The sequence below is a fragment of the Nerophis ophidion genome, linkage group LG09 (assembly GCF_033978795.1).
Source record: "Nerophis ophidion isolate RoL-2023_Sa linkage group LG09, RoL_Noph_v1.0, whole genome shotgun sequence".
Classification (NCBI taxonomy): Eukaryota; Metazoa; Chordata; class Actinopteri; order Syngnathiformes; family Syngnathidae; genus Nerophis; species Nerophis ophidion.
Genome location: NC_084619.1, coordinates 22392734 through 22416886, shown reverse-complemented (window position 1 = coordinate 22416886; position 24153 = coordinate 22392734). Strand labels below are relative to the sequence as shown.

At 39.3% G+C, this 24153-nt stretch overlaps 1 protein-coding gene across 1 annotated transcript in view; it reads right to left on the bottom strand.

Annotated features, from left to right (window-relative positions):
- The window catches only part of tasp1 (taspase, threonine aspartase, 1), a 43185-nt gene that overhangs the window by 8087 nt on the left and 10945 nt on the right, over positions 1-24153 (bottom strand). The window contains exons 11-13 of the mRNA XM_061910571.1: positions 21355-21465; positions 15915-16022; positions 15385-15458 (exon numbers count right to left, since the gene is read on the bottom strand). Of these exons, the coding sequence (XP_061766555.1) occupies positions 15385-15458; positions 15915-16022; positions 21355-21465 (293 nt within the window). The remainder of the gene's footprint in view (positions 1-15384; positions 15459-15914; positions 16023-21354; positions 21466-24153) is intronic.

The following is a 24153-nucleotide window of genomic DNA, read 5'->3' as shown; positions in this document are numbered from 1 at the left end:
TCCCTGCTTAGGCTGCTGCCCCCGTGACCCGACCTCGGATAAGCGGAAGATGATGGATGGATGGATTTATGGAACATGTCCACCAAAAATATAGATGTCAAAACTGAATATTGCATTGTTGCATTTCTTTTCACAGTTCATGAACTTTCATATTTTGTTGAAGTATTTTTCAATAAATATATTTATAAAGGATTTTTTAATTGTTGCTATTTTTAGAATATTTTTTAAAAAATCTCATGTACCCCTTGGCATACCGCTATTTGAGAACCACTGGTCTAGGAAGTGGGATTCAAGTGTGACCCTTAATTTTTTTTTACTAGGAAACAAATGTCCTGTTACTGTAAAATTACGCAACACTAATAAAGAAATGATAGTGATCATGTTGATCTGAAAGTTGTGAACGATGAGGCAAAAAAGTTAGTCAAAATCAAACCCAATTTAAATTTCCCTACAGTGGTCCCACACTACATCACACTTCAAATATTGCTTCTCTATGTTGTAGATTTCTTTTTTTAACTTTTTTAACAGCACATTCTAGATGTTGTTTGTCCTAAATTAGTTCTTAAATTAAGTTATATGAATGTATTATATGTATTACAGTGCAGTATTTGTCTTCAGTTCGATTTAATCACAGCTACCAATTAACGGCGATTACAAGGGGAAGACTGAAAACCATAGTGAACCTAAATTATTAGGTCAAGAGCAGACATAGAGGTAACTGGTGGGAAAAGGCTAGTTTGTTACCAGGGTGACATACTGTATGGTCCACTGGTCAAAAGATTAACTCAATATTAGAAAAACAAGATGACAAGAAAAAGTGCAAAGCCTGATGGTAAATGGGTTGTACTTGTATAGCACTTTTCTACCTTTTTTTTAAGGAACTCAAAGCGCTTTGACACTATTTCCACATTCACCCATTCACACAAACACACATTCACACGCTGATGGCAAGAGCTGCCATGCGCGCCGCTAACCACGACGCATCAGGAGCAAGGGTGAAGTGTCTTGCTCAAGGACACAATTAACGTGACTCGGATGGTAGAAGGTGGGGATTGAACCAGTAACCCTCAGAATGCTGGCATGGCCACTCTCCCAACTTCGCTACGCCGTCCCCATAATAATGATAAGTTAAGTTTATTACTTTCAGTCGAGTTTTTTAATCAAATTGTGCCCACTGTGAACATTTAAAACAGTCAAATGTTAATCGGACAAAATGCAATGTGTTTGATGTCTTGCGGTCTTTAGTTCCATCTGCAGACAGCTGCTGCACATCGGTCCAGGCACAAATCAGCGTTTGTTTGATCAATTTGTTTGACAGCGGCAAATGTTTTTGATCTGAAACATTACATAACGCTTTATCTCCATTTGTCTTTTTGGACATTTAAAATTACATTTGGACGAGTGGTGTATTTGTGGGGGGTTATGTGCGTAGTCCTAAAGGTATACATTATATATATATATATATATATATATATATATATATATATATGTGTGTGTGTATATGTATGCATTTTGGTATATATATATATATACATATATATATATATATATATATATATATATATATATATATATATATATATATATATATAATGTATCGTAGAACTCAGTGAAACAGAAACAACAGACCACTGAATTGGCTAGACATCACATCTCCAGTTGCAGAAGCATCCATCTCGAGAACATTCTTTTAGTGAAGGGCTGGACTAAGGCCCCAGGTACCCCGGGGCCAACTGTCATAGACTGGGACAACACCCAGGCGAGTCTACACACACATGGCAACACTCTCTGGGGTTATTACGCCTCTGATACACAACCTTCAATATTCATCTTATTCCCTTCATCTTTTGGGGATGGGCTTTGAGAACAGCCATTTCAAAACTGTTTGAAGTGAAGGTTCAAAGCTGAGTCCTAATCAACTTAAGGCTTTGAGTCCTAATCAACTTAAGGTGCCGTATGGTAAAAGCCAATCGTGCAATTTTTTTTTGTTTTTCAGATATATAACTCACTTTAATATGAATATAAATGTACACTATCAACCAAAAGCTGCAGCAGTGTAAGAGTGTAAGGGGTTAATCACTGTAGGATAAAACCAATATGAAACCCTTGTATCACATTTTCAGACTTTCACTTATGTTGCGACCTGACACAATATCTATAGTGACTGGTTAGGTAAGATCCAGCCAGTGAGTAAGCACACCACAATGCTGACACAATGTTGCTGGTTGCTAACCTCTACTTATGTGGTCCGAGCAGGAGGATGAGTACGTATTTATAGTCAGTAAATAAGTCTGCCATAGTCGTAAGTGTAAATACCTATAGTAACGGCGGAATGTGTCAGAAAAGTAACCATTACAACTAAAATCACAATCTATTTGTATATGGTCTGTTGAAGAGTAAAACACAGTACACATTACCAAAGTGTTGCATATATGAATGCATCAAAAGTATTTGAAGGCCAGAAAATAAATCACACACTAGCAATTAAAAGGAACATCTACAAACAAAAAGGATCCTTGCCATCAAATTGTCACTCAGTGAAGCAACCACATCAGAAGACAAGGGCCAGGTCAAAATATTACGGTACATGAAAAAACCTAGTAGTTCTGAATTTGTGAGTAAAAAACAACTTCATAAATGCTTTTAGAGGGGCGCAAAGCCACACGCTAACTGCATAGAATACTGCAAAAGACACTTTTAGCTTTCCAGCTATGTCAGTTTGTGTTGTGGCTTTCACATTCTTTATTTAAATCATGTGCTTTTTATTATCCACACAAAATGGATAACAAAAACAAAATGTGTAAGAATGAAAGACATTTGTCACATTGAAAAAGTAGACATTATCAAAGGGGCATACATTGCATGCCATATGTGGCCCTAGATAACACAGTGAAAGCTTTAATGTCCTCATGATGGCCAGAAAAAGAACAGGGGCCTCATGTATTAAGCTTGCCTTCGCACAAAAACCTGCCGTATGCCCTCTTTCAAGGCAAAGTTGTGATATGTCATGAGCGAAATCAACAGGCCGTAAATACTTTGGCGACACACAGGAGTGGCCGTTCCGGCTTTGACAGCATCTGATTTCAACAATGTAAAAAGATTACCGTATTTTTTGGACTATAAGTCGCAGTTTTTTTCATATTTTGGCTGGGGGTTTGACATATACTCCGGAGCGACTTATGTGTGAAATTATTAACACATTACCGTAAAATATCAAATAATATTTATCTCATTCGCGGAAGAGTCGAAGAAAATGTCAGCTATCGTCACACACACGTCAGCCAATAAGAATTCGGCTGGGGAGGGTCATGGCATTAGTGCATTGTGGGTCATGGGATGCTAACTGCTATATGCTACTGCCGTAGCTATTAAAATGGATCATTTCATTATTGGCGGTAACTCATAAAAACTGACAAGGGCTGAACAAAAATGGCAACGAAAAGGAAATCATGTACTGCAGATTACACAATATCAAATAATATTATTTATCTCATTCGCCGAAGAGACGGAAGAAAATGTCAGCAAGCGTCACACACACGTCAGCCAATAAGAATTTGGCGGGGGAGGGTCATGGCAGCAGTGCATTGTGGATCATGGAATGCTCACTGCTATATGCCACTGCTGTACATTTCATCGTTGGCGGTAAACTTATAAAAACTAAGGGCTGAACAAAAATGGCACCGAAAGGGAAATCATGTACTGCAGATTACAAGCTGGATGTAGTGAAATATGCAGCAGAAAATGACAAGAGGAAGCGGCCCATACCTTTGGAGTTGGCAGGGTTGCTTGGAAGCGACATCGAGGTAGAAGATTTCATTGGATTTATTGATTAGGAGTGACAGATTTTTTGATAAACGTATAGCATGTTCTATATGTCATAGTTATTTGAATGACTCTTACCATAATGTTACGTTAACATACCAGACACCTTCTCAGTTGATTATTTATGTGTCATATAACGTACAGTTTTCTTATTTATTTTAAATTGCCTTTCAAGTGTCTATTCTTGGTGTTGGATTTTATCCAATAAATTTCCCCCAAAAATGCGACTTATACTCCAATGCGACGTATATATGTTTTTTTCCTTCTTTATTATGCATTTTCGGCCGGTGCGACGTATACTCCGGAGCGACTTATAGTCCGAAAAATATGGTAAGTTAAGGACACTTTTTCGCCAATGCATTTAATGCTATATAATTATATTAATATTTGTGAGGTCTTCTGTTAATTTAGGTGACCATTTCGCCACCTATCGCTGTAACAATGTTTTCCGTGACTCAAGCACAGTCGGTCGGGTGTTGGACAGCAGCAGCCCGCAGCGACACGCTGGCACCGGAGAGTGAACGACAGAAGAGCGCTCACTCTGTTCAGTTAATTCTACTGTTAAATAAATGCACACAGCTGCTGAGAGCGATGACAAGAATGAGACCTCTTTCTCCCTGTTTGCCTAAGAAAACAAACACATGGAAATAGCAGTTTATCAAATCCCGCAAAGTATTTTGCCTTAACTTTTATTTATTGTTCGATTGATTGACTTATTGACTATCAGCACAGGCCTCGTCACCATTTTAACTTTTTCCAAGGAGCAAGTGGTGTTTGTTATAAGCGTACTGGCTTCCTCCACTGCACCGCACACAAATGTGCTTTTTCATAAACACTTTTTTTTAAATAAAATTGGCTCGCAAGATTGTTTCATCTGGGAATTTATTGTTATTGATTTATTTTTTTGTAGTAACATTCGGTGTACTGACTTTGTGCAGAGGTCATAGACAAGAGCCAATTAAAAGGTTCTGTCTGTCAATCATCACACTGTACCGTCAATCAAAATTATTAAGCCCTCTAAATAAACATTCAATTCTGAATTAGTTGTTTAATATAATATAACCCAAAGTCTTTTTTCAAAATGCATCTCTTTAAAACATATGTCAAAAATCTTCTGAAAATATGCCTTTTAATAGCCACAAACTGGAGGATGTTGTTTTTAATCAGGATACAATTTTTAAAAAAAAATTGTTAAAATAACACCATATTAAGAATGCTAATGATGCATGTCTATGAATGTTATCATTCATCCCACTCATTGTCATCTCAGGGTATTCAATCAATCACAACTGGACTGTTTGATTTGTCTTAGACGACATTTCGCCGCTCATCCGAGTAGGCTTATTCAGTTCGTGCTCATATCCTTCGATTGGTCAGATCTAATCCAGCATCTTGTACCAAAACCCCAAACTGTCAAAGCCAACAATAGCCGTTGAAGGGTAATTTCCCCTCTTTAGCATTGAGGTATAGTGTGGCCGAATGATAGCTGTGGATCGACTACTACCAGTCCAAAATAGTCTGAAATCCCCTACACAAGCATTCTATCCATCCATCCATTTTCTACCGCTCATTCTATTCAGCTGTAAACAAATGGCACAAATAGCATTCTGGTCACTTACTGTAACCAGAATGTTTCTAACTCCTGTTCTTTGTTGGAGGCTAAATTGCAGAGTCGTTTAGGGATGGTGGTAAGGACAGGGTTGTATGTGGGAGACCAGTGGTTTCGCAGACCACCTCCTCTGTTCATGCAAATGATGCATGTGTTCAGTAATGGATGATTGAAACATTAAAGAAAAAGACATGTCATGGAATATTTGAATAAATGCTAATAACAACTTGAGGTACATGAAAAATAAGCTGAGTCAATTTAACTAACGTCTTGAATAGATTGTGTTTTACACCCTTACAGTTGTTTAAAATTGGTATATTAGACAGCAAGTATAAAGTGTCAAGCAGTTTAAGGGACTATTATTCATTTATTGTGGGAATGTCAGAAATTAAGAGTTGTGGTCTGTTATGATAATTCCCTTGGTTGTCTATCAGAGGCCACCATAAGTCATTTGAGGTGCCTGTGTCAATTAGTTGCTAATTAGTTAGGTTATTGCTTGCTTGTTGAGTTGGAGACATCGGAAATAAATGAGTCGTGTATGAAACAAGCTTCCTCATTTACATGACATAAAGTCAGAATTTCCGCTATGGAGGCAGCGTTTTTTTTGCCACCTCTTGTATCCTGTCTGAAAGCCAAAGTCGAAGAAAATAAAAACACAAGACAGATGTAGCAATTTATCGATGACCGTTATGTTTTGAAGTGAATTTTCATTCATCGTTTCAGGTCTTACAATTGTATTAACTTTTTCAATGCCTCTGGATATCGCATTTAATACTTTTTAATGACATTTAAAATTTTTGCAAAATCCATCCATCCATCCATCGATTTCCTACCGCCTCCATTTAATGAATTTTATTGCTTTTTAATGCCCCACGGAAACCCTGAAATAGGCAGCAGGAAAAAAGGTGAGGCTCAACAATTCTGATTGGCAAACATGTCTGTCACCCAAATGCCGGTGAAAGCAGAAAAAAAAACCCTCAAGCCTCTTGCGGTTATTTATCGCACTAATTAACACCTTGATGGCGATTCGATATCAATTAATCGTGCAACCTTATTATCCACCAAGGTTTCTTCAAACACCTTTGACCACATCGTATTTCAGTATTTGACAGACAGAACATTTTTAAATCTCCCCTTTCTTGACTTAAGACTGTTGAGGAAACAGATGCCCTTCACTTTGGCATTAATTCAGTAGAGAATTTGTTGGCAGTGTTTTAAGGCCCAGCCGAGACCAAAAGCTCAAGTTTTGTTTTGCGCCCATAATGTTGGCTTGAAGGACTGAACAGCCAGCTGCTCTGGTATGCAGATGGTGAAAGAAACAGATGCATGCAAGTTTTGCAGCCTCTCTCCTTCAACTTGTTGCTCTATTAGTGTTTAACCTCAAATTGGGTTTCAATGGCAGTTAAGTTCATTGTTGTGAATGGAAATGATGGGAATTATCTTATCATGCAAATGTAATGAATTACTAAGCACAACTATCATCTATGCTACAACTCCAACTATGCATGATTCTATCATGCAACTATCCAGCCATTTGGAAATGTTACATTCTGCAAATAATATATATAGTGTATTTTGTAGTTTGTATAAATGTTTTGATACTCTGAATGCAGGTAAAAGCTGAGTGGGGGGGTGTGGGGGGGGGGGGGGTTGTATCACGGCAGATTTACCATGAGACAAAGAAAGTGAGGAGGGGTGGGTCCGTGCTCAGCAGGACAGAGCACAAAACGCTTTGAAATCTGAGCCAAAGTTGAGCAACAGTGGCCTCTCTTCATTCAGTGTGACAGAGATGTATTAGCCAAACAAATCTGTGTGAGCAATACTCAATGCCATGAAGCTGCAATATTACAACATCGTTGTTGGAAAAGCTCCTAAATTAAATCACACTGAGTTTACTTTTAATTTTTCTTGAAAGCCAAAAGGTTATTGAAATGCAAATCAGCACTGATAGGAAAACGATTCACACTCCAACAATGAATGCAACGAGCCGACTAAAACAAACATCCAGCTTGGGAAAAAAAGCTTCAAATGAGCGTTTGCGTTCTAAGCTAAGCATTAACCGGGTGGACCATCAATCAAATGCACAATTAATGAATTGTGACTGACTCAACAAGGAGCATCCGCTGCACTCTCACTTTACTGTAAATAATTATTTGCACATCCCTATCAAACTCTGTTCAAAACTTGCTGTCAGTGACGAAATGTGTTACTTATGTAGTAGACAAACTGTTTGAGTGTACTAACAGGTTTCTAAGATGAATGGACTGCAAGACAGTGGTAATTCCAAGGGATGTGTGTATTTCCTTTGCTGCTCTGTGTATTTGCTGCTTCTCAGCCTTGGATGTGTCTTCCTGCTTCTATAGAGGAGCTTGAACAGAACATCTGGAAATATCAAACTGCTGCCAAATTTCTGCCATTGAGAGACTCTGTTACTTTGTATAGCACTCTCTGTTACTTTGTATAATGTTGCCATGGTAACTCTTTGTATGTTTTCGGATGTTTAGGTGAATGTTGTCTGTTGTATGGCTTTCCCCAATATAATTTCATACTGCACAGACTTTTCTTTTTTGAGTACAACCTATACTTAAATGGATTAAGTATCATTATCTGTTTGGTATGTCATTACAAATTATACAGTACCCATCACAAGGACCGGGTATCAAGGCCAATTTCCTAAATCGATTCGATTATGATTCAAAAGGTTTTAAATAGATTAATCACGATTCGATTTGATCGTCACTTAAATACTGAAAATGTCTCAACTCTGTTACAAAGTACTTTATTTTTTCTTTTCACCATAAACATGTTTTGAAAGCGCTAACTTTCCAATTTATTTTAAGCGCTATATCCCGCTTTCTTACGTCTTTTTTGTCACACTAGGTTAGAGTCTGTGTTTGTGTTAAGTATTATTCTTCTTAGTTTAGTTTAATGTTTTCAATGCACGTTCGCTCCCTTGTTTACGTCTTCTTGTTGCTAGGTGGCTGACTAGCCGCACCTGCTTTCTGTTTATTGATCAGCATCCTCAACTGGTTCTGCCCCTAATATAACCTGGTGGTTTTCCTCGTCTTAGTTGCTGGTCCATTATTTGCCGTTTGCTACAGACGACGGTTTGTTTGTTGGATTTGTTGTTAGTTTCACGCTACTTACGTTTTTCACTCTTGTTATCTTAATACCACGCTAAACTAGCACCGAGTTTTTGTTATTGTTGCCTTGTGTTTTGAAGTAAAGAATCATCCTACCTGCACCCTGCCTGAGGTCCTCCGCATCTTTTGAATCGCAAACACTTCGCAACATGCCAGCTTATGACATCTAGGATGTAAAGAGGTAACAAGGTACGTATGTAACACGAACACGCACATTAGCTTTTGGTGTAGTTAGCTAAATATAGCAAATTGGATAGTTAGCGTACGTTGTCATTGAATGTATAATGTATCATAGCAACATTACTGCAAAATGGTTGTTGCTTCGCTTGGACTGGTTTTGTATGTGTGCACGCACTCCCTGTGAGTATGTGTTGACGGGGAGGACTGAGTGAACCCTATTTTTTCGGGCAGGTAAAATTACATAAACTGAGTAATTCTGAAAAATATTGACAGCTTTAGAACAAATTTGTTTTGTTAAACCACTAATGGTAACATAAGCTAGCCGGTGGTGTTCTTTTATTTTTTGCTTTGAAAATGTAACTGTGAAGAAGTTACCAACAGCCTCTTTAAAATGTTAAGGTTAAAGTACCACTGGTCACACAATTGGTATGGTGAAATTACACTCTGAATTTGACCCGTCCCCTTGTTCCTGGGAGGTGATGGGAACAGTGAGCAGCAGCAGTGGCCGTGCTCGGGAATCATTTTGGTGATTTAACCCCAATTCCAATTAAGTGCCAACTTTTAAATTGATCGGTTTAAATATGCACTATAAACAAGACAGCATAAAGTATGAAAAGGCCAATTTTAAAATAAGAAAGGAATCCCAAGTGGAAGTGTCTTTAAATTCCAACATTTCATCACTGCAAATTGCATTACACTATTGATTCTTCAAGGGGAAAATAATAACAGTGAATATGCAAAAATTCTTCTGATACCCTTATTTTGTTAGCGCAGTCACACAGAATGTAATGTGATTTTATTCCAAAGGCTGGAAGTGTCCACTTGTTTTTTTGGAGGATTTGGCAACTGTGCTTTTTTCTGGGAGTTAAAAATGCAAACAAAACTACCTCCTAGGATGCGGCTCTCCTCCTTTCTTCATAATGAGCTTGCATTACATCATATAATAAAAAATAAAAAAAATCATAGTTTCAGAGTTTTACGTGCAGGTAAAATCAGAAAAAAAGGTTCTACAATCAAAGATTACACAACGAAATGAACAGTACAACATCTTGGGAAGAGCATCTACCGATGGTGTGAATAAGTTCAGTTATGAAATTAAGAGCTCAGAGCGAACACCACAGCCGTTAGAAAAGAGATGAAAGTACTGCAGGTGCAAACCCTCGAAGTGAGATATGAGGTCAAAGTCCTACAAGAAGGAACAACAGCAGTGAGACAGGAAACAACAGCAGTGAGAGGAGCTGAAGGTTCTGTAAGAGGAGAATGCAGCACTGTGCCAACAGCTGCTTGGCAACACTAAATTGGCCCTAGTGTGTGAATGTGAGCGTGAATGTTGTCCATCTGTGTTGGCCCTGCAATTAACGGGCGACTTTTTCAGGTTGTACCCTGAAAGAGACAAGTGATAGATGATGGATGGATAAATGGAGGGGTAGAAAATGGAGGGAAAGATGGAGAACATCAAAGAAGAGATGGATCAGTATACATAACCAAATATCATCATTGAAGGGCTGCGCTGCGCGTCACTCCTCGATCGTATACAAGAGCAGTTGACAAAAGACGAGAACCAGATAAAACGGATGCTGCTAAAACAGAGCAACAAGACTTTCTACAATCAAAGAAAATGTATGTCGATATTAACACCATCAACAATAACAAACATCTACAATCAATATCAACACTGCTATGTTCAAAGAGACCACTGAAGACCTGGATTTAGCAGCAAATCAATCTACTCTCAGGGACATAAAAGTAACATAAGAGATTACTCAAAAGGAAAATATGGAACTGAAAACCTTGAAACCTTGAATTGGAGAATTATATTGATCCAGATACAAATGTATTCTTCCACATCAGTAATAATTGTCTTTATTACACAGATGAACAATATGATAGCAAGATTAAATCCGACAACAAAACTGTCAAGTATTTATTTCAACTGCAGAGGCTTGTATGCAAACTACAAAAGGCAGCATTTTTTGGGAAAAATATAATGATCCTTTCAAAGTGATCACTATCTCCGAAACATGGATCGATGATAGAAAGGGGGAATAGATTTAGATCTGGAAGGACATAAACTAAATTACATCAACATTATGAACAAGAACAAAGGAGTAGTAGTGATGCACGTTATGAAGAATCCAAACAACAAATGTAGTAAAAATCATGTCATTTGCAAATAAAATTAAAAAACAAAAAAATATGTATTGATTAACTCTATGTATAGAACATGTAAGTATTGAAATATTGGTGGATCAAGGCAACCTTCACCGAAATCAGTAAAAACATAATTTCCTTATGTGGAGACTGCAACATTAAACCCTAATAAGAAAAAGACCATTAATGCCTTCTATAGCATGAGTTTATATCCTACAATCTCAAGGTCAAACAGATTCAAAGGACACTGCGCCACACTTATTGGTAATATGTTTACCAATGATTTGGATACTACTATGTAAAGCGCTTTGAGTCACTAGAGAAAAAGCGCTATATAAATATAATTCACTTCACTTCACTTCACTACTACTAATAGGGGTCTACTAATAACTAACATCAGTGATCATCTTTCAGTCTTCATCATTTATGATGGAAACTACAGGAAGAAGAATGGGAAAAAAAAAAACCTTTTGAAGATGATGCACAGAGAAGAGTATGATTGCTTTTTAGAATCATCTGAGGGAAAAAAATTGGGACAATGTGCAGAGTGAAAATGATGTAGACAAAGCATATGGTATTTTAAAAAAATACTTTCATGATGCCTTGTGATCATTACATTTATCCCAAAGATCTATAGAGGCTAAAAATACGTACAAAAACATCGCAGTTTCCACTCCATTCGCTTCACACCTCGGGAAAACAACCCACGACCAAGTCCAAGTTTGACAATGGATGCGTTAGGATGTTTTTAAAACACTTTATAGCAGAACAAATCAACTCTCATAGGCTCCATTGCGCGCATATACAGTGGGGCAAAAAAGTATTTAGTCAGCCACCGATTTTCATCATAGCTACACTTTAACTGTGGGAGACAGAACGTGAAAAAAAAAAATCGAGGAATTATAAAGAATTTATTTGTAAATTATGGTGGAAAATAAGTATTTGGTCACTTCAAACAAGGAAGATCTCTGGCTCTCAAAGACCTGTAACTCCTTCTGTCTTCCACTCGTTACCTGTATTAATGGCACTTGTTTGAACTCGTTATCTGTATAAAAGACATCTGTCCACAGCCTCAAACAGTAAGACTCCAAACTCCACTATGGCCAAGACCAAAGAGCTGTCGAAGGTCACCAGGTAAAGAATTGTAGACCTGCACCAGACTGGGAAGAATGAATCTACAATAGGCAAGCAGCTTGGTGTGGAAAAATCAACTGTGGGAGCAATTATCAGAAAATGGAAGACATACTAGACCACTGATAAACTCCCTTGATCTGGGGCTCCACGCAAGATCTCATCCCGTGGGGTCAAAATGATCATGAGAACGGTGAGCAAAAATCCCAGAACCACACGGGGGGACCTGGTGAATGACCTGCAGAGAGCTGGGACCAAAGTAACAAAAGTTACCATCAGTAACACACTTTGCCGACAGGGAATCAAATCCTGCAGTGCCAGACGTGTCCCCCTGCTTAAGCCAGTGCATGTCCAGGCCCATCTGAAGTTTGCCAGAGAGCACATGGGTGAATGTCATGTGGTCAGATGAAACCAAAATAGAACTTTTTGGTATAAACTCAACTCGTCGTGTTTGGAGGGAGAAGAATACTGAGTTGCATCCCAAGAACACCATACCTACTGTGAAACATGGGGGTGGAAACATCATGCTTTGGGGCTGTTTTTCTTCTAAGGGGACAGGACGATTGATCCGTGTTAAGGAAAGAATGAATGGGGCCATGTATCGTGAAATTTTGACCAAAACCTCCTTCCATCAGTGAGAGCTTTGAATGGCTGACCAAATACTTATTGTCCACCATAATTTACAAAAAATTCTTTAAAGTTCCTACAATGTGAATTCCTGGATTGTTTCTTTCACATTCTTTCTCTCACAGTTGAAGTGTACCTATGATGAAAATGACAGATCTTTGTCATCATTTTAAGTGGGAGAACTTGCACGATCGGTGCCCCACTGTAAGAACAAGCTAGCCAGAATCATACGAACATGCAGGAAAGAATATTACAGTCAATTATTAGACAGAAACAAAAACGAGACCAACAGAAGTTTTACCGATTTATGAGTCTAGAGACAAACACCAATTTACAAACTATAGACAAGTTTCCTTACTTCCACAATTTTCTAAAATTATTAAAAATTGCTTTAACAGATTGTTCAAATTAATTTGTTAAAAAGTGGAACACTTGCAGACAACCAATACGCATACATTATACAGCAAACATCTCAAAATCTATGGCATTAATCGAAATGAAAGATTACTAATGCAGTAGATGGTCAACAGTGTGCAGCAGCAATGTTAATGGATCGAACAAAAGCATTGGACACAATCATAATATCTTAGTCAACAAATTAGAACAGTATCAATAGTTTGATCCTGAACTGGGTAAGAAGCTACTTAACTTACAGAAAGCACTATGTGAAACCAAGCGAACATTCACCCATAGCGCAAAAATATCTTGTGGCTTACCCAGAGATCTACACAAAGTTACAAAGGACTTAAAGTTAACTCTCTTTGAAGATTACACAACTATGCTTTGTTCAGGAGAAAACACAAATCAATACAAATAATAAAACACAAAAATTAATAAATAGATGTTATGAAAAAAACAGGCCATTTTTGAATTTCAGTAAAACTAAAATAATGCACTTTGGTAACAGAAGGGTAAGTCAAACCCAAACACAAATAGATAGAGCAGATATTAAAAGCGTATAAGAAACCACATTTATGGGTGTTAAAATGATGTGGAAATCTCATAAAAATACACAACATAAAGTGGTAATGAATAAAGTCAAATATGTACTGGACCAAAATCACTCCATATCCTCTACTGCTTGCTAATGTTACCATATCTGAGTTATTGTGTAGAAATATGGGGAAATAACTACAAAAGTATGCTTCATTCACTAACTGTGTTAAAAAAAAAGATCAGTTGGAAGAATACATAATGTTGGCTATCCAGAACATTCACACCATTTATTTCTTGAATTAAACATTTTTAAATTCGTTAGTTTCATTTGCATACAGCTACAATTATGCACAAAGCAAACTATAACCTGCTACCCATGAACATACTACATTTCTTCTCCATAAAATAGGATAAATATAACCATAGAGATAAATGTCATTTAAAACCTTTGTACACAAGTACAACATGCAGGAATGTGAGCCTATCAGTATGTGTAAATAAATTATGGTCAGGATTAAGCAAAGAGGTCAATGTACTAATGTGACCCACTTAAAAAAAACTGTTTAAACTAAAGTGTTCACAAAATACAAAAAAGAAGAATCCTGATAAATATCTTAAACCTTATTAAAAAAGGAGATAATCTTATTTATCACATATTGTGAGTCATATATTACTTAACTATTTATTTGAGAACTTCATTTATTGTTATTTATGTATTTAATAATAATGTATTTACTCATTTGTCAAGTTATTTATCTACTCATTTATTTATTAAATGTTGTGTTACAGAAAGAGTAATAACAAATGCCTAAGTAATTGCTATGATACAAAAAGGGGGAGGAAATAAGCTGCGCTTCTTCCTACTCCTTTTCAGACAGGCTGTAATGTGAAACTGTAAATATATGATAAATATTGTAATTGTATGCATGTTCGGAATAAACCTTTGACATTTCCTGAACATTTTCATCCATAACTTTTTGAGTTATGATACTAACCTCTTTGGCGGAGGTAATAAAGTTGGTGTACTGAAGCGCTACCTTTGTCCCGAGTGTTTTTAAAGCGATACAGAGCGGGTCATAGCACACCACTACAGAAGAAAAGCATCCGGTGCGAGTGCGGACAATACGCACCATGGAAAACATGAGAAGCTACTTGAAAAACTATCACCCGGAAAATATATTTAAAGCCAATGAACATAATTTTTTTTAAGGTATTTTCATTATTAAAGGTTACATTTTCAGAGTAACAGCACTAACCAAAATGAGAAAAAAATGTCCACTGCAGAAGATACTGCCCCTCAAAAAGTAAAAGTATTACTACCCAATTTTTCACGGGCCATGAAGATACAGTAATACACTCCATCGCAACTTTAGTTGGTGTTGAACATTGTTATAAATTTGTTACACCAGATATTTATTTACATTGTCATTTCAAAAACACTCAACTTTAAGTTGTTTTTTTTATACTTGCTTAAACAGTGTATGTTTCCGCACAATTCTGTGCATTGTAAAATACATTTTCATAGTAATAAATGTGATTAAAACATTTGAGCATTGTGTTTGTGTTCAATTAAAGTGGGTTCATCCTAAACATTCCTGCCACTTAATTTTACATAGTATTTAGTTTTTACCATTTTTTTTCTTTTTTTTGACAATTCCACAATAATATTGTACCATGGCCTCAATCAATACTTTGACAATATCAAACCAAGAGATTTTGATATTGTTACATACCTAGAACAGAGGAACCAAATTTATTATCAAGACAATTTAATTTAGAGCTCACCTTTGCTTTGCTATCTTGGGCCGACATGTAGCCAATACACATGCTTTCTGTCGTGTGACTCCAATGAAACTCCACTGTAAAGACACAGATTAAAAAAACGTAATAAAAAGACTGATACAATTTTTACTTTGATCTATAAAGACTCATGTGGTTGATCAGACAATGACACATACTTCAAAATGTCAAGCGACATTTACCAAACTAAGTTTACAGTACAACCAAAGTAAGCCAACTAATGCAAAAGAGAAAAGCTTTTTTAGAAGCTCCAGGTACAGAGACAATCAGCTAAAATAGGGCATATTCAGAAGGCCTCTGCTTGTCTGAAGATTAGCAGTTGATTCCATAGTGGGAGGTCTACATGAGATCTGAGATGAAGGGTGTGAAACTGGAGCCTGATTGTGCAAGTCAAAACATGGACCACCCGCCAAGAACCGCACCTTTTGTCCAAATTATACGAAGATATATTTTTAAATATTAACAGCAAAACCTTTGTCTAACCTTAGTCGGAAATTAAATGTTTCATGTCTCACCTAGTGCACCCTGAATATTTGAAGATGGCTGAGGTTCCACACATCTGCAGCACCGCAAGACAATTACTCCACCCAAAACTCGATCTTCACTTGCCAAAAAAGGTGAGCCTTAAGGGAGAAAGAAATTGATTAAACTAAGGGAACGACAAATTGACAAAATGACACATTTTACATTCAAAGACATTCTTCACAAAACTAACTGAGGCATAAACTAATATACCTAAACCCCACATTGAGCTGTGAATCATAGGTACATCTCGCCGCCATATTGGATGTGGCAAGAGCAAACAGAGAACATGCCTCATTTTATGTGCTGCATGGAATTGAACGATTACCGATTAAAATTAGCGATTACATTTTTAACAGGTAAGACTTTACAATTACGATTTTAGGTATTTGATGCCCACTTGTTTCCCACATATATTAGCGTGTGTGTGTGTGTGTGCGCGCGTGTGTGTGTGTGTGTGTGAATAAAAGGCATTAACGAAAATAACTTTGTAAAAATGCACACAATGAAGTCCAGTCTTGTTTCTTGCATTACTGTAATTTAGAGCGCAGTTGTTCAACATCCAATATGGTGGACACTCAAGACTCATCACAACGTGTATAGGTCTATTTTGCAAAGTGTGATTAAATGCAAAGGCTGATGCTCGTTAATAGTATAACAGCAAATTATGTAACACCTTAATCTTTACCCATACATTTTTGAATTTGTGGAATATTTAATTAAAGATGTCTTGAATTAAAACTGTCGTTCATGAAAAACACTTTTAAAAGCTGATTTAAAGAAAAATAGGGATGTTGTCTAAGTCAGAGGCCATCAAAGTGTGATTAAATGCAAAGGCTGATGCTCGTTAATAGTATAACAGCAAATTATGTAACACCTTAATCTTTACCCATACATTTTTGAATTTGTGGAATATTTAATTAAAGATGTCTTGAATTAAAACTGTCGTTCATGAAAAACACTTTTAAAAGCTGATTTAAAGAAAAATAGGGATGTTGTCTAAGTCAGAGGCCATCACTTAATAAAAAACATTGTTGGATTTATGGAGCAGATCCTAGGAGCTATGTTGTCCGGGGTCTTCTATACCTCCTGGTAGGGTCTCCCAAGACAAACAGGTCCTAGGTGAGGGATAAGACATAAAGCAGCTGGAAGTCTTCTATGGAAATACAACAACCGAGACTCAGTTTTCCCTAGCCCGTACGCGGGTCACCGGGTCCCCCCTCTGGAGCAAGGGCCGGAGTTGGGGCGAGGTGGCTGGGCCCGAAAAAGCAACGTGAGTCCCCCCTCCAATGGACTCACCACTCATGGGAGGGGCCATAGAGGTTGGGTGCAATGTGAGCTGGGCGGCAGCCGAAGCCAGGGCACTTGGCGGTCCGATCCTCAGCTCTATAAGCTAGCTCTTTGGGACATGGAATGTCACCTCGATGGGGAAAAGGAGTCTGAGCTAGTGCACAAGGTGGAGAAGTTCCGGCTGGATAGTCGGACTCACTTTGACGCACAGCAAGGGCTCTGGAACCAGTTTTCTCGAGAGGGGGTGGACTCTCTTCCACACTGGCGTTGCACGCAGTGAGGCAACGAGCTGGGGTAGCAATTCTTGTTTCCCCCCAGCTCAAAGCCTGCACGTTGGAGTTCAACCCAGTGGACGAGAGGGTAGCTTCCCTCCGCTTTCGGGTGGGGGGGAAGGGTCCTGACTGTTGTCTGTGCGTACACACCAAACAGAAGTTCAGAGTACCCACCCTTTTTGGATACACTCGAGGGAGTACTGAAAAGTGCTCTTCCTGGTGATTCCCTTGTCCTACTGGAAGACTTCAACACTCATGTTGGCAACGACAGTGAAACCTGGATAGACGTGATTGGGAAGAATGGCCGCTCGGATCTGAACCAGAGTGGTGTTTTGTTATTGGACTTTTGTGCTTGTCACAGATTGTCCATAACAAACACCATGTTCAAACATAAGGGTGTCCATATGTGCACTTGGCACCAGGACACCCTAGGCCGCAGTTCCATGATCGACTTTGTAGTTGTGTCATTGGTTTTGCGGCCTCATGTTTTGGACAGTCAGGTGAAGAGAGGGGCGGAGCTTTCTACCAATCACCACCTGGTGGTGAGTTGGCTGCGATGGTGGGGGAGGATGCCGGACAGACCTGGCAGAACTAAACGCTTTGTGAGAGTCTGCTGGGAACGTCTAGCAGAGTCTCCTATCAGAGAGAGTTTCAGTTCCCACCTCCGGAAGAACTTTGAACATGTCACGAGGGGGGTGCTCGACATTGAGTCCGAGTGGACCATGTTCCACACCTCTCTTGTCAAGGTGGCTGATTGGAGCTGTGGCCGCAAGGTAGTTGGTGCCTGTCGTGGCAGTAATCCTAGAAAGATGAGGGATGCCGTCAAGCTGAAGAAAGAGTCCTATCGGGTTCTTTTGGCTCATAGGACTCCGGAGGCAGCGGACAGGTACCGACAGGCCAAGCGGTGTGCTGCTTCAGCGGTCGCGGAGGCAAAAAATTGGACATGGGAGGAGTTTGGGGAAGCCATGAAAAACGACTTCCGGGCGGCTTCGAAGCGATTCTGGACTACGATCTGCTGCCTCAGGAAGGGGAGGAAGTGCACTGTCAACACCGTGTATGGTGAGGATGGTGTTCTGCTGACCTCGACTGCGGATATTGTGGATCGGTGGATGGAATACTTCGAAGACCTCCTTAATCCCACCAACACATCTTCCTTTGAGGAAGCAGTTCCTGGGTAATCTGTGGTGAGCTCCTGGGCCTGAGGTTGCTGAAGTAGTTAAAAAGCTCCTTGGTGGTGGATGCGATCCGCCCAGAGTTCCTTAAAGCTCTGGATGCTGGGGGACTTTCTTGGTTGATTAGACTCTGCAACATCGCCTCTGGATTGGCAGACCGGGGTGGTGGTTCCTCTTTAAGAAGGGGAACCGGAGGGTGTGTTCCAACTGTCATGTGATCACACTCCTCAGCCTTCCTGGTAAGGTCTATTAAGGTGTATTGGAGAGGAAGCTACGCCGGTTAGTCGAACCTCAGATTCAGGAAGAACAGTGTGGTTTTCGTCCTGGTCAAGGCACTGTGGACCAGATCCACACACTCGGCAGGGTCCTTGAGGGTGCATGAGAGTTTGCCCAACCAGTCTACATGTGCTTTGTGGACTTGGAGAAGGCATTCAACCGTGTCCCTCGGGAACTCCTGTGGGGAGTGCTCGGTGAGTATGGGGTATCGGACTGTCTGATTGTGGCGGTCCACTCCCTGTACGATCAGTGTCAGAGCTTGGTCCGCATTGCCGGCAGTAAGTCGGACACATTTTCCAGTGAGGGTTGGACTCCACCAGGGCTGCCCTTTGTCACCGATTCTGTTCATAACTTTTATGGACAGAATTTCTAGGCACAGTCAGGGCGTTGAGGGGATCCAGTTTGGTGGCTGTAGGATTTGGTCTCTGCTTTTTGCAGATGATGTGGTCCTGATGGCTTTATCTGGCCAGGATCTTCAGCTCTCACTGGATCGGTTCGCAGCCGAGTGTGAAGCGACTGGGATGAGAATCAGCACCTCCTAGTCCGAGTCCATGGTTCTCGCCCGGAAAAGGGTAAATTGCAATCTCGGGGACGGAGAGACCCTGCCCCAATGGAGGAGTTCAAGTACCTCGGAGTCTTGTTCACGAGTAAGGGAAGAATGGATTGTGAGATCGACATGCAGATCGGTGCGGCGTCTTCTCGAATGTGGACGCTGTATCGATCCATTGTGGTGAAGAAGGAGCTAAGCCGGAACGCAAAGCTCTCAAATTTACAGGTCCATCTACGTTCCCATCCTCACCTATGGCCATGAGCGCTTTGGGTTATGACCGAAAGGATAAGATCACGGGTACAAGCGGTCGATATGAGTTTCCTCTGCCGGGTGGCGGGGCTCTCCCTTAGAGATAGGGTGAGAAGCTCCTCCACATAAAGAGGTGGTTCGGGCATCTGGTCAGGATGCCACCCGAACGCCTCCCTAGGGAGGTGTTTAGGGCACGTCCGACTGGTAGGAGGCCACGGAGAAGACCCAGGACATGTTGGGAAGACTGTCTCCCAGCTGGCCTGGGGAACGCCTCGGGATCCCCCGGGAAGAGCTGGACGAGGTGGCTGGGGAGAGGGAAGTCCGGGCTTCCCTGCTTAGGCTGCTGCCCCCGCGACCCCACCTCGGATAAGAGGATGGATGGTTAAAATGATTAAAAAAAAAAAAAACTGAATTCATTTAAACTGGTGCCATGCCAAATGTACCAGTGTAACAGAGGGTGATGACAGAGCTACAGGAATAATAAACTATACATTCTAAGTAGGGCTGTCAAATGATTTAAATTTTAAATCAGATTGATCACATTTTGGAATTTGGATTAATCATGAATAATCACATGTGATTACTTACTTGAATGATTACAATTTGCTTAAAAAGACCTGCACAATTGTTTCAAATTCCAAACGGCTCATTTTTCCATGGAAACAATGTTTTAATATCTCTGCCACACTGCTATGGTTTAAATTGGGATTTTCTGGTGGTATGGGGATCCCAAATACAAATAAACAGGTGCCAACATGTAAGTAGAGTTCTAACGGGATTATAGATACCGGGGTATTGTAGTTTTAAAACCTCACAGTAATGCAGGGACGTGTGACGGTGTCAAACAAAAATTTGGTGAGTAGTTTTTTCTGGACATTTTGCATTGGCCGGTCTGAATATAGAACTGCATCTCCCATAATAATTTGCGCTGCATGGGACCAGCAAAGTGGGGGCCTTAAAGGGGAGAAAAGGCTGGGAGAAGTGTGTTTGGAGCAGATAAGAGGAATTGATTTTTGTCATAAAGGAATATTTTTATTGTTTGTTTCACCTAAATGCATGTCATTATTTTCACAAAACTTGGTAACAGTTTTATACAAAGTTCTTCAGGGCTGTATTTTGAATTGAAATTTGAGAGCAAGAACACCACTCGAAGTCTCCTCACTCCTTTTGTTTTACTGACATATGCATTGATCTGATCACTGACTGTATAGCAGTTACAGTTAAAGAGGTTGTACGCGCAAAATACATTTCATGATTAATCTAAGTGTGTACATGATTAATGCAATACTTTTTTGTGATTAATCACATGAGTTAACTCGTTAATTTTGACAGCCCTAATTGTAAGGCAAAACCTTTAAAATAATAAAACAAATAAAATCTTCACCTAAACATTTAACAACAATATCTCAAATAATCTTCGACTTTCAACTTTGACGTATGAAGAATTTCTGGGCCAAGTTAAAGGAGCAAGATTTATCCAACTTTTCTTCAAACTGTGGTCTTCTAAATGGGTGAAACCAACATCTGTTCGTTACAACTGTTTAGTAATCCTACCAGAACATCATTGTGTTTTTCACAAACACATTCTTGGCCGGCATTTCTGCGACATTAAAATTCAACTCACTGATGAACTTGTTTTGCATAGCCTCGAGCAATGCTTGATGAGCATCTTTCGACTGCATGGCCGCAGAGCATTCCCGTGCTAGCATGGTGCGAATCAAATGCTCACCACAGCCTGCAAGAGACACAAAGACACCACTGAAAGTGTTGAAACAAGGCTGGACCAACACATGCACACTGCATTATTTTGGGTAAAATTCAATGCATCTACAAGAGGGGCTTTTGCAAACTGTGAAAACTGGAATCTTATGTAAGCACACAAAAGTATGAATTTGATAGGTTAACATGTAAGAATCGTTATTACTGTTATTACAAGGGCACAACTGGCTCACAGCAGGGAAATTAAATGAAAACAGATGTGGGTGAGCATGAGTGACCCGGCTGCCAAATATAACACTAACAACTTTATCTGTAAAGTCGGACACATTGTTTATTTTCTTATTCTTAAATTACAGCTAACCAAATCTGCAGGATAACTTGTATAAAGTGTGAACATGCAATTATTTCCAAAAGTGCTGAATTATTTTGAAGCTGTTGCTGCATGTGGTATGGCATCACATCCAAGGAAGCAAACAGAAACAAAGTGCAAAGACTTTAAGGAAAGGATCTGAAAAAATGCACAGAGAGCTTGCACAAATGTCTCACATTAAAATCTTTATAACTTTTTTGGAAACACGTAGCAGGTGTGCTTTTTATTCATATATATATATATATATATATATATACACAATGTAGACATTTTGAAGGTGGTCCTTCCGAAGTTGTAATGTTTGATCATAACTGACAAGCCTGAAAAACAAAATGCATGCATGTGGTAGAAAGGAGTGTAACAACATTGCTGTGTTGTTTTTGTCAACACTTGCGTAATGGTTTAACACTTTTTTGTAAGCACCGTAAAATATCAAGAGTCTACAACAAAACTAAATAAAAGTCTGCAACTGTGCAAACCAGATGCCTGGAGCATGAAGTTATTTTCTACTGAGAGTTAAAAGGTCATATTGGCCAGGTACTGGGTCCTTTATTGTGTGTACCTGTAAAGCGTACAAGAAGTGGTTATAACAGCGGCACAAACACAGCTGAACTAGAGTTGCAGCCCCACAAGAATCACACGGAGCCCACAAGGAATCTGGGAGAGCCAGCAGCAGCAGGAGGAACAGCGAAAGTTTACACTGACATACGCAGGCTTTTCGCTCACAGACCACAACCAAAGTGAACAATTTAGTGGATACAAAAATGTACAGCTTAAGTGACATATTATAAAACAACATGCAGCAAAATAGAAGTTAGTCAGGGTGACTGAGTAAGGAAGGGTGACGAGGGTGAAGCTCATGCTTCCCTTATGTCAGGATGAAAACGATTGTTTTTCCTGGTTCGTTTGATGGGACTGGCTTTCATGCAGGGAAATTAAAACCAGGTGATGTACTGGAACACACAATGCGCTCCATGCGCTCCATCTACTTATGTAGATATTTTTTTAGCCAACACCAGAGACGTGGCCACATTATAAGGAAATAAGATGTGGTGGAAATACAGTAGTAAATTTACACTTCATCATCTTTGATACTGGATGAACATAACATCGACATAAAAGAAAGAAAGTCTAGTAGTTATTTTTAATCAAAGGCGTTCAAAACCCTTTGGGTGAATGTATTTGTTATTTACATTAAAATCAATGGACAATCAAAGGCGTTCAAAACCCATTCAAACTGTCATCTTATGTACTTTGGGCTCATTTATGTGTTAATTACATTCAAATCAATGCATGTGCATGATGGCAAGCTACATTTGTTTTATGATGGTGGATGGAGCGTAGTGTAGCGTCCTTTCTCCTGTTAAAAGTTGTCATCTTGTGATATCGTCAAACTATTTTACAATCCATCCATCCATTTCCTACCGCTTATTCCCTTCTGGGTCGCGGGGGGCGCTGGAGCCTATCTCAACTATATTCCTTTAAATTGCCCTCACATTTTTGATCACCTGCTAAGGCAGATTTTAGATGTCCAATAATCGTATATGTCTTCGTGTTTAACCTGTCTAGCTAAAAACACAAACAATTTCCGGTGAGAAGCATTTAAATGTTGATCCTCATCAAAATTCCTTCAACACTTCTTAGCATATAAATACGTTTTTAATTTGTAGGACGGCTATTCTTTGCAATTAAGTACATCTACCAATTTTATGACTATGTTATACTTGTATGGCGCTTTTCTACCTTCTAGGTACGAAATGCGCTTTGACACTATTCCCACATTCACACACACATTCACACACTGATGGCGGGAGCTGACATGCAAAACCCTAACGGCGACCCATCAAGAGCAATGGTGAAGTGTCTTGCTCAAGGACAGAGCGGACGTGACAAGGTTGCTACAAGGTGGGGATTGAACCAGGAACCCTCAGGTTGCTGGCACAGCCACTCTCCCAACTGCTCCACACTGTTATGTCTGAAATCGAAGCTAGCAGGACAGGCAACTCTAGCCCATTTTATTTTCTTTTTTTTTTTTTTTTAAACAAAGCTACAATTAAAATCAATGGTGTAGTTAGTTACCTCAATATTAAGTTCGGGTACCAATGTCTGCAATTAAGAGAAGCAACCACCACCTTATTCTGCCTATGTCTTCCTGGTTCTGACACAATCGAGAAGAAAAAAAAAAAGTAAAAAGCAGAACAGCACAGTTGACAAGAAAACTCCATCCATCACACAATGTATATAGAATTTAATCGCGGGGGGAATAGATTGAGATAGCTTGCGGATCCGGAACAGCAAACTAACAACAATATGCTGCTCTGCACTGGCTCTGTT